The sequence below is a fragment of the Arvicola amphibius genome, chromosome 12 (genome assembly GCF_903992535.2).
Source record: "Arvicola amphibius chromosome 12, mArvAmp1.2, whole genome shotgun sequence".
NCBI lineage: Eukaryota > Metazoa > Chordata > Mammalia > Rodentia > Cricetidae > Arvicola > Arvicola amphibius.
The window spans coordinates 62,164,543-62,176,962 of NC_052058.2; the positions used below are offsets into that span (position 1 = coordinate 62,164,543).

At 38.1% G+C, this 12,420-nt stretch overlaps 1 protein-coding gene across 4 annotated transcripts in view; it reads right to left on the reverse strand.

The window, feature by feature from the left end:
* Nucleotides 1–811: 811 nt before the first annotated feature.
* Nucleotides 812–12,420, reverse strand: part of Cop1 (COP1 E3 ubiquitin ligase) — a 138,919-nt gene continuing 127,310 nt past the window's right edge. For all 4 annotated transcript variants that reach the window (XM_038349193.1, XM_038349192.1, XM_038349195.1 and 1 more), the window contains 2 exons: nt 3,086–3,130; nt 812–1,121 (listed from right to left, as the gene is read on the reverse strand). In XM_038349193.1, the coding sequence (XP_038205121.1) occupies nt 1,104–1,121; nt 3,086–3,130 (63 nt within the window). In that variant the 3' untranslated portion in view covers nt 812–1,103. The remainder of the gene's footprint in view (nt 1,122–3,085; nt 3,131–12,420) is intronic.

Sequence of the window (12,420 nt, forward strand, 5' to 3'; positions counted from 1 at the left end):
AGGGGCTTGGAGATAATGAGCTGCGGGCAGAGCCTGGAACGTCACCTATCCTCCAGTCGCGCTCATCTGTCTACATATCTATGACTACTCTCCTGCTGCACTGGTGGAGCTAGCTCAGCACTTACAACAGAGATCACAAGCCCAGCAAGCCTAAAATATGTCCTATATGTTTCTTTACCGAAAAGGTCAGTTGACTTGCTACAGGTCACTGATCAGTCTTGGCCAGTACAATCTGATAGGTCTGGTTAAAACAAAAGCTGACTTGACTTTATTGAAGGCTTACTGGTGTCAAAGAGAACTGGCCCAGTAAGTCAAAACTCTTATATATTTGGCCAGATCTGATGATGATAATCTCATAAGTGTGTATAGAAAGGAATTCTTTTTTATTATAAACATTAAGCTCACTGGAAAGGATCCACACATTTTACCTTTTGTTCATGTTGATATGCGCAGTTCCAAAGAGGTTGGAGAAAACAACTTTAAAATTACTCACCAGTACATTTTTTTCTTTCTTTTAAAATAAGATTTATTTTCATTTTAATGTATGAGCATTTTGCCTAGATGTCTGTATGTGCACCACATGCATACCTGGTACTCCAGGAGGCCAGAAGAGGACCCAGATCCCACTGGAGCTACAAATAACTGCGAGGTGCTAAGCAGGTGTGGGGAACTGAACCTGGATCTTCTGCAGGAGCAGCCAGCTCTTATTCCCTGAGCCTCTCTCCTGCCGCAGCCAGTACGTTCTCTACATCCCAGCTGTGATACTTCTTCAAAAGACTCTCACCACACCCGACAAAGGCATTCCCAGCTCAACTGTGGCTCAATAAACTTTTATTATTTTTTATTTATTTTTATTTAAAAGAATTTGTTTCCCTATCACAAAAATTAGCCACACTGCCATCAGCAAAGTTCATAGTTACACTGATGGCGGAGAATTCTCTGGGTATTCCCAATGGCATAAAATGAGGAAAAAAAGTACTCAGTACAAATCCAAAACCCAGGATGACTTTGGAGAGACATCACATGCCATTTCTTTCTTTTCTCATCATCTGCTGCAGATGGTTTTCAGGAGGATCAAACACAATTCGACTTCAGGAAACCCTTTACACCAATTCTAGCACCTAATGGGGGAAACACAAAGAACAGTTTCACAGAAGAGTTCTAAAACATCCCAAGTTTAAAGACACTTTACTACTTGTACTACTGGAAAATACAAATGCCTACTAACTGGTATAATGCCACGGAACTGAAAAGAACCAGATGATCATTCCTTCTTTCAATTCAAGCACTGTATGAAAAATTTCAAATTAGTTACTGCACCAATTAGGAAGTCTTTAAAGTAAACTACGTGAAATTGTTGGATACAAATGGTGAGGTGAAGCATGCACGAAATATCTTTGGAGTATCTTCTGGTATTTTAATACTTTCTTAAGGAAAAATATTGTAAAGGATTTTTAATATTTCTTTCTTCTCTTAATGAGCAATAGGTCAACAATGCTAAAGCAACAGTGATCAAGATTTTAAAGGATATCAAGTTGCCTTTCCTGTTGTTTCTTTCAACTTCAATGCTAACCATCTGGTATCAAAAAACTTGGTTAGATTTTTAGTGTTACGTTATTACCAAGCCATGAAAGTAAGCTGTTATGGTGATAAAAATAAAAGTGAGGAAAACAAGGAAGAAAATGGCTAAGAAAGAGAGAACACGGAGGTGGTTGGGGGACTGTCCAGGACTGTTCCATGGACACTGTAATTTTAGGTCATAAAGACCTGAAAGGTACAACCCTTTACCTTCTGCTTGAGCTTTACAGTGCTTTTTGTATGAACTCTGTAGTACATTAGGGTCCTCTAAGACATGACAGGTCAATGCTAAAAATGTTTGGTTCTGATAATCTATGGGATTCCATTGTAGCCTTATAGTTATTATAGGGATGTTAATAATTCCATTTGCTCTGTATGGCTGCTGATTAAGATGTTCTATTTTTAATCCATGCCTTGCCAAGAGAATGTGAAACTGAGAGAATAGGGACTTCAGTCAAATTCCAAGACCTACCACCTTGCTTGAGGCCTCACAAAAGGAACTAATAATTTCAATCAAAGGCCTAGCTGTCAATGGAGCTGGGGTCCCTCTTTAGGAAAGATGATATTACCAAACAGACTATCTGCCTGGAAAAGGCGACTGTCATATGAATCAGCTGACCAGCTGACCAAAGCAGTTCTGCCTTGAGTTTGTATGTTCAACTCTACAGGATGAGGTTAGTTTGGATTTTCTCCCTTGATGCTTCAGGCCACTTATTTATGAATTATAGGATGTTGTGGCAAAATAACACACATCATAAAAAATGCTTTCTGAAATTTCCAAAAGAATATATAAGAGAAAGATGTTCTCTCAAAGTATGTGTTAGCACCAAACTTATATACATAAAAACTTCCATCCAAACAAGGTTTTGTTTAGAAAAACTTCACTGCTTAGCTCATCATTTATTTATATAAATAATGCATTATGCCCAAGAGCTAAATACTAAAAATTATAATCAAATGAAAGTTTGATTTCCTTGAACCATTGACTAAAAAAGAAAGCATGTGGAACACTCTGAGTCTGTGACTCAGATTATGCTCTTGGGTGCACACAGATTTTCAGATTACAGAACACTAGAATTTCCTCTCTATTCTGACTCCCACCTTAGCAGTAAAAAACTCTACTTGTTATGGAAGAGAAGAAGAGAAACATTAGGAAGAACAAAGTACAGATGAAGGCTGCAAATATATAGGCACTCGTGTCCTGCCAAATGTCCTACTAAATGTCCCATGTATGGCTGTGCTGGCCCAGAGTAAACACCCCAAAACCCTCACCTGTTTCTCTCTGAGCATTTATCAAACCATCTAGCCTTCAGCCCCAACAAGCATTATCATCTCCATAGCTGTGAGCTACCTACTTCTTTAAATATCAGCTAAGTCATTTCTGCGGGCTGAAACCCCTAATTTGGAATGATCATGAAGGCTCAGTATAGCTGTCTATTTCTAAGAGCCGGTTGCAGTTTAAAAAGTGGAAATGAGTTTAAACTGAGGGACGTATGAAATGGCTTACCTTAATTGTACCCTGGCTGTTAGCAGCAATCAACACATTGGACTCCTAGGAAGAAAAACAAAACAAAAGAAAAACAAGAGTTTTAGGAACAGAGGAGATTTCCTGAAGGGCAGATGAAAAGAGTAATTTCTTCCCCTTCTTCCTCTACTTCAACCTAAGATACCAGGAGAATCTAAAGTGGAAAGCCAGTTTTAGCATGCATAAAGATAACTTGAGAAAAATGAGCAACTGTTTCTCTAGAACATTCACTGAGTTAGTTCAAACACTTTCACTGGGACCTTAACATAGCATCAATGCTCTCTCACTGAGAGGGTATTTGAAGTGAAAGGAGCAGGAAGCAAATGAGATTTATCTACTCTTTCACTGATCTGAATTTAGAAAGCTGAGACTAGACAGAATTTCTATACCTGCCTCAGAAAAGAGTAATGCTCAAACGAAAGCTGTGTGTATGATACCAAAACCACCCCTAGACACCTGGAAAGGATTGGCTTGCAAAAAGTAACAAGAACTAGCCGGGAGGTGGTGGTGCACGCCTTTAATCCCAGCACTCGGGAGGCAGAGGCAGGCGGATCTCTGAGTTCGAGGCCAGCCTGGTCTACAAGAGCTAGTTCCAGGACAGGCTCTAGAAACTACAGGGAAACCCTGTCTCGAAAAACCAAAAAAAATAAAACAAGAACTAAAGCAAAAAACAAAACAACAAAAACAGAACAAAAACTCCAATGTAGTGATACTTTATGTTTAACAAATAAAGCCTGCCTAAATATCAGAGTACAGAGCTAAACCACTACAAGCCAGGGAGTCTTGTCATACACCTTTAATCCCAGGACTTAGGAGACAGAGGCAGAGGGATCTCTGTTAGGTTCAAGGCTACCCTGGGCTACACAAGATTGAATCTGTCTAAAAGAGAAATACAGCTCATACAAAGGACTTATAATCCTGGCACTAGGAAGGTGGAGACAGATGTGCTAAGGCTGGTGCAGAGAGGAATATGAGGTGGAAGGAGACAGCAATGCAGTCTGAGGTTTGGTGGAGAGCGCTACAGTCTGAGACAGTCTGAGGACAGGATCGCCCCTTTGGTCTGAGTGGAGAAAGAACTCTATGTCTGACTGCTCTGTTTCTCTGATCTTCAGCATTAACCCCTATATCTGATTCTGTTTTTTTTTTTGTTTGTTTGTTTTTGGTTTTATGAGACAGGGTTTCTCTCTGTGTAATAAATAGTAGCTGTCCTGGAACTAGGTCTTGTAAACCACTAGCTCCTGTTGACCAGGCTGGGCTAGAATTCATAGACACCAGCCTGCCTCTGCCTCCCAAGTGCTGAGATTAAAGGCACGTGCCACTATTTCCCAGCATGACTCTGGGTTTTTATTAATCCCAATTAGAATTTGTGTCATACCCCAATCAACTGGTTGCTGCTTAAGAAGAGTTAAGACTCCACACTTTTCAAGAAGGCTATTGCTAGGAACAGGTACCGTGAGGTGCTGGGGCCCTTAAAGAACCATCCACTGCTATGGGAACATAGAAGGACAATGAAAAGCTTGTAGATTTAGCATCAGTTCTTTCTTTCATTTTAGTTCTAGTGACTTTTTAGTGTAAAGGGGAAGGTAGAAAGGAGAAAATGAGGACTGACTTTGCAATTAGCAGGAAACTCTTTTTGCTGTGAGCTGAGACTACAAATTATGTAATTCAGTCATCTGATTCCTGGGGAAAGGGAACATGGGAAAGTGTGTTATATATTGACTGAGTATTCTTGTCTGGAACAGGACTCAAATATAAAGATACAATTCCTTTTATTTCTGTACATCTTATACACATAGCCTTTTAGTGTGCCTGCATTTATTCTGCAACCTGTTACATAAAATCAAGTATTTATTTTCACCTGTAGTAGCATGTTGATGTTCAAAAGTTGTAGTGGGATACAGCAGGCTGTTCCTGCCACCCGGCCTCCGGCTAGCTTTACACCCGAAATAATTACACGGAAACTGTATTCTTTTAAAACACTGCCTGGCCCATAGTTTCAGCCTCTTATTGGCTAATTCTCATATCTTGCTTTAACCCATATTTAGTTATCTGGGTAGCACCACGAGGTGTGGCTTACCAGGAGAGATCTTAACCTGCGTCCATCTCGGAGAGGAGCAGCATGGAGACTCCTATGGCGACTGCCTGAAGCGTCTCCCCAACTCTACTTCCTTGTTCCCACAATTCTGTTCTGTCTACTCCACCTACCTAATTTTCTGTTCTTAAAGGGCCAAGGCAGTTTTCTTTATTAATTAACCAATGAAAGAAACATAGACAGATAACTCTCCTCCATCATTTCCCCTTTTTCTGTTTAAACAAAAAAGAAAGGCTTCAACTTTAACATAGCAAAATTAACAAAACAGTTATCAAGCAAGTATTACAGTTACAATATTTAAATCTATTTTATCTTTTATCATAACTAAGGAAAGCTATAACTATCTATTTATTCTTCAACTCCATCAAAGACTCCAGAAGGATATAATGCTACCTAAGTAAACAAGAAATAAGTAACTTATAAAACTCTAGAAATGACAGAGACAACTCGCTGCCTGGACAGTCACCCAAAGTTCCTCTGTACCGTTGGGGCATCCATCTTCGGGCTTCAGGCCCACAGTATCCAGCAGACAATTCCATGAAACAGAAAAATTCCAAAGACAGTTCAGTCACTTTCTGCTGTGTCCTGCAGAACGTCTCGCAGACTCTTTCACGAATCAGGAACCCTGAGAGACCATCTCACCTTTAGGCAAGTTTAGCAGTCCTCTTTCTGTGGGTTCCTTGTGTCCAGTTTATGCAACAGTCCAGGCAAGAGCAGTTTCTTGTCCAAATGGCTAACAAACTCCATAAGTAGCCTCTTCGATGCCCATCTTCCTCTTGAAGTAGATTGGTGCTGCCAGGAGCAGACGTGTCTCATTGTCATGAAAAACCCTAAGTTATTAAAACATTAAATGCTTGCACAAGGATGGTGAACATACTGATGGTAAGAAACCTATAGTACGGGGGCAGGGTTCTTTTCTTATCCCCACAGGAAGGACCTGAGGGACCCTGCATACCTTGAATATTGATGAATTGGAACCAATTGCAACCCAACAAGGGTCAGCGTTAACATTGGGTAAGCTCGGTGAGTATAAAAAACAATTTTTGTATGTGTGTCAATATGCATTTCTTCATAGATATTCAGAGCTGGTTTCTTGGAGTTGGACTCTGGCCCAGTCCCTCTCCAATTCCAAGCTTGTTTATAAGAGATTTCTCAGAGTTTCTGTCTCAGGTTAGGAGTAAGATTATGAGACAGAATATTAAAAACAATAATGTTGATGATGGTACCAATATATTTGCCTTCTTTGCCTTCATTCATATCTATGGTTGTTTTTAATGCACCTTTCATTGAAGATATGCACGTATACGTCTGTATGTGTCCTTGTAGATAATGCTTATCTCTCTCGCAACAAACGACAAAAAATTTTTTTTTTCTTCAGTAATCTTTGCAGTTTCCAGGATGAAGACGGGGCCCCGCAACATCAACTCCAACTAGTTATTATAACGTCATGTTTTAGTAGCGCTAATATTTGGCCTGTTTTTTGGTACCAATTGCACAGAACACTTTTGAATGGTGCACATTTTTGACAACGTTCTGGCCTCATTTTTCAAAAAAAAAAAATTCAGAGGCTGGACACATTTTTCCTAGACGAAATGTTACCCTGGGTATTCTACCATCATTTGCTTTCACAGGAACCCCTGGGAAGAAAAGTCGCCCCTATGTCAGCTGGAAGCAATCTTGGATGACGACGCCCCCCCCTCCCAACAAAGTTTACCCTCAGATTTAGGGACACTAATTGGTGGCTGGTATAGGGTGGTCGGGTTGTGGAAGGCTTTATATGGACTCAGGGGTATAATTTATGTGTATATCTATATGTATTAAAAAAAAAAGGGGGGGGGGGAGGGAGGGATTAACTGGTGATCTGAAGGAATAATTGATTTTTGTGAGTTATTGTTTTTCTTTTTTTTAAAAAAAAAACTATATGAGTGTTGATTCTTGTATATTGATATATTGAACATTATATGAGAGTATGATACCACCTCTGTTTGAAACAATTGTTATATTGACATTGTTTACTATATTGCATTGTACATCTCTACCTCTGATATTATTTATGTAATGACATTGTTTACCATATTGCACTGTACATTTCTACCTCAGATATTATTTATGTAAGGACCCTGTTTACATTTTGGAAATCATTGTCTTCATTTTTTTTGCACAGTTGTCTATTCTATTAGTCTTACAGTTACATAAGTGTTGAGAATTATATGTTGGTCATATTTATATTTAGGACAATCAGGTTTTTTAGACACATAGAGGTTGTATTTAGTATAGATAGCATAATCTTCAACCTCTTTGAAGAACTGTAGAACATGGCCTTTAATCTAACCTACAGTTTTGTATTTATGAGACACAATCACTCCTGGCAACAATGCTCTACTCCCGAGAGAACGTTGAGCACCAAAGACACTCCACTGGGAGTTTGTCTTCTACTTGGCAGAACTGGCCTTGGGGCAAAGAAAAGCCCATACCTCCATTACTGACTAAAGTACGAAATATCCATAAGTGGATAAAACAGAATTGTCTTATCTTGCCAAGACAGGATAGGATAGTTCTACTAAAGGTTCCTTGCCATTGTATAATGGTATGTCAGGTTTTTTCAGGCCTCAGCCAAAGTTGGTTGCCTCAACATTGCTATCAAGACTTCGTGTGGTTGCCCAGGTAGTCAATTGTCTCTGTCTTCTGTTGCACATTTTGGAAGTTTCTCGTTTGTGCTTCCTGGTTGCTTTGGTAATTTTACTCTCCTTCTCAGATCTTTGATGGGGTTGAAGATTAGATAATGGTAGCTACCTTCTAGATTAGACTTCTCAAAGTAGAGTGATTAGAAAAATTCTTCGTTATATACTTCTCGCCTGATATTGTTTACTTTTTGTAATTTTATATGATCTGTTCCCATTGTATATAGTTGTATTCGGTTTCTGAATCTGTCTTATTTAGACAAAAAAGGGGAGATGTTGGGGCAGCTGGCCCAATCCCTACGTTCAGGGGCGTGGCTGCTCCAGCGGGGTAGCATTGCCCTTTAAATAGGATTGGGGGCCGGAAGGCAGCCCGTTCTTGGCGCTCGCCCGCGCTCTCCTTCTGCTCCGTTGGACCCTTGGTTCTGTAAGTTCCCTTATCTCCCTTTGTATTAAAATTGAATAATTATAAAAGGACTATTTTTGGTTATTTCCAATCTTCGCCGCTTCAAAAAGTTTCAGCATTCAGATTAGAACTCTAACAGACTCACAATATGTAAGTTTAGAGTCAATATATAAATGGGACAATTTATCTAAATGACCACACATAAGGAGTTTGAAGGCTGTAGCATGTGAGATCAAGAAATAAGACATCTGATAACTTCCAGCCATGTATAGGCACATTTTGTTTGCAACTTATGATTGGCATTTATAGATGACGTAACTGTTGTACCAGAGGTCCTAACACATTCTGTCCATGAAGACAGATAAATAAATACATAACCTATTAAAAAGTCAATGTATAAACTGAGTAGCTCCAATGGTCTTGCAGGATTGATAGATAAAAAGCACGGTGTCTAAGAATTCTTACACACACTCAAAACTATTCAACACAGAAAACAATGAAATAAAGAAAATAGCAACATCATCATATCTTAGTACACCTTTCCTCCAAACACCATACAAAGGAGTGATTTAGTACTAGATTTTCTTTTCAATCTAACAGAAAAATAAAACCAGAAACATTACTTCTGTTATTAGGGGTTATTACTTAAAAGCTTTAAACAAGCCAAGCCATATTTGCATTTTGGATGACTGGTGTTTGCTTGCTGTAATTGTAGTCTTGCTAGATGTATCTTTTTACTTGTGAAATAAAAATGACAGTAATTCTCATTATCTTTTCCTTTCCTTTTCATTTTTTTTTACTGCAAAACTCCCCCTCAAAGAGAGCTAGTACATTGTGTCCACTTTTTTTCCATCCGAGAATTAAAAAAAGACAACGAAAAACTTAGCAGGACTTTTTATGAAAATAGAAATCACATATACCAAAATTCGTCATAATACCAGCACAGTATTTTCTCTACAACAGTGTTTAACAAAAGCAGTATGTTAAAATCCTGACTAATCTGACAAAGAGTAAGTATTTACTTAGTTTAAGTTTGAGATTTATTTCTAGAGGGATATATTTGAAATGTGAATACATTATAAAATGTATTTTATAGGCACACATGCAAGCACACACACAAATAAAATCTGCATAAACATAAATATGATTTCTGGCCAGGACACCCGACTATGAACAACACACACGGCACCACTGGAGCACAGACAGTACAGCATTCTCATCCCTGAGGAGAGAAGTCAATGCTGTGACTCTCCTAACCACCCTAGGGCTTTCTGCCTAGAGCCAATTTATGGACCATAAAGTAGGGAAGGGGAGTCTAAACAGAAGATGGGGGCTCGCCCAATTGAGAAGGCAAAGAATGATGTCGAGAGTACTGGGAGGCACTGGTGGACTAGAATTTGTATGCAAAATATAAAGAAACAATGCTTCAGTAACTTGCGTAGGGGTCAGTTCCCCTTGATTCTGGGTCTGAATAATAAATTGTACTTTTATATAGTGAAACTATCCAGTGTCAGAAATATAATAATTTTTTTTTCTTTTTTTTTTTTTCTCATGGTTTATTTTTTTTTATATTTAAAAATTTCCATCTCCTTCCCTCCTCCTCCCCCCTCCCTCCCCTCCTTCTCCCCTTTCTCTCCCCTCCTTCTCCCCCTTCCCTCCCCTCCCCTCCACCCATACCTCCCCTCCCTCCCTCTCAAGGCCAAGGAGCCATCAGGGTTCCCCACTCTATGCTAAGACCAAGGTCCTCCCAACTCCCCCCAGGTCCAGGAAGGTGATCGACCAAGCTGAGAAGGCTCCCACAAAAAATTTTAAAAGCAAAACTGCTAATCCACATTAAATCCCAGAGTTCCCAAAGTTCAAAGTTTTGAACAGCATGCAGCATAAAGAAAGAAAGCTCAAGGAACTGCCCTGCTTCTCTGTATTTAAGTTTTACTAGAGCACAGCTAAGCTCATTTATTCATATATTGTCTCTGAAAGAATGCAGTGGCAGAATCCTAGCCTACGAATCTGAAACATTTGCTCTCCAGTTTTTCTTATCTCTTTATATTTACTCTAATACAGCTTAAAGAAGAAGAAAAGATCAACATAATCAAGTTCACCTGAAAAAAAATTTAGCTTTTTTAAAATTTAACTTTTTAACAATAAATTTCAACATTTAAAAAGAATTTAACAAAAACATGCATTATATAAAAACAGAGATGCAGCAATGACTAGGACAATGAAAATGGTCACATTAAAAGTAGGGTGTCATAATTATATTCAAGTAGACAAAAGCAGCACGGAAGACATAATCATAAAGACCCAAAGACAAACATACAGTATTGAAAATGGGAGCACAACAGTGAGAAAAGGACAAGGCAAAGGAGAACGCACACTATATCTGGCAAGACAGAAACAAACAAATACAGCCAAGTCAAGGGGAAAACTGGTGGAAATTCAGAGATCAGCTCTTCATTGATCAACAAAGTCAACACAGACATGTGTACATGTGGAGCATATGAAGATGTGTGACAGGAATTTTCCATTATCAGAAAACAAAGATAAAAGGTAAGCTAATATCAGGAATGAAGGAAGATATAGCAGTAGATATCCCAGCCATTAAAGTATCATTATGAAAAACTTTATGCCAATAAGACTGACAAGTATAATGAATAAATTATACAAAAATGAAAAATACCTCAATATGACAGAAGGAAAAGCTGGTGACTAAGGAATGAGGAACATTTTCAAACATTCATGAATGAACATTTATGAATGAAACAAAGCCAGAAAATCATGAAAATAAAACTAGCCAATTGTCTTTATAAGTAGATTTAAAAAAAAAACCTTAAAATATATCACTAAAGAAATTAAAGAAAAACACATTAGGGGCTGGTGATTTAGGAAGCTGAGGAACTGAGCGCTATCACTAGGATCCACACACATAGGAACAGAGCCAGCTCCCTCCCACAAATTGTTCTCTGATTTCCACATTCAAATTGCAGTACATATACACCCACAGACAAAATATAAGACTTACACTGTAATAAAAATGTAAAAACAATACATGGCATATAGGTAGGATTTATCCCAACATTAACTTGGTCTCTAGCATTAGCAAATCAACAACAGGCTCAGGGTATAGGTCTCTGGCACAGCAAAGCTTAGCAATTATACAAGTCCCTAGGCTCAGTCCCAAGCATCAAAAAGTTTAAATTGTCAAAGAACACAATTCATTACGTTGAGAAGACAAAAATCACATATAATACAAAATTCACTTGAACTTATCACTAACATAACAAAAATTTTATTCAAGGTGACAAATGATCTATGTATAAATGTGCAAATAAATCATGAATGCACCACACTCTGACACCAAATACAATATAATAGTCAGAAGGCAGTAAAACTATCCTCACTTGCAAATTACATGTCTGTCTATGTAGAAAATCACAATGAGTATTAATAAACTATCTCCTGGAACTATTAAATAGACTCTTGCAGGAGTATACAACATCATTTACATGAAAATCAGTTTTTCTATAAATCAGTTATAAATGACAAACAAATGGAACTTTAAAAGTGTTACTTATAGAAGCATCTAAAACAATTTTCCACTTACAGATAAAGACCTAATATTAAAAATTATAAAACAATTCTGTGTGTTGCATAAAGTCAAGCCTACATATATCTATGTATGTGGGTCAGAAGGCATTTAAGATATTAATTATTTTTGCAATCACAATTAAAGTTCTACAGACTTTAAAAATAGAAATTTAGAGGTTGATTACAGCATGTCACCAAAAAGAGAGAAACTATAGCAGATATGAAAATAGAAAGCTCAGAAGCAAATCACTATGCAATCACGTGAATTTTCAAAAGAACTTGTCAAAAATAACTAGAATGACAAAAAGTACTGAAAATACTGAAACAACCATCACTTACAACTCTGAGTCAGCAATGTAAACCTAGGAGAGTGGAGCCCAAAACTGAGGTGAACTAAAGTCTCATGCAATGGCCAACTTTATTCAGAGCATCAGACAATTTATACTCAGGGTTAAGAATCATATGAATAAAGTGTCCAATCACAAGGATAAGCAACATGTGTCAGGCATAGAGGCACATGAACGAGTAACAATAGTCAGCTGTAATGAATAATCAA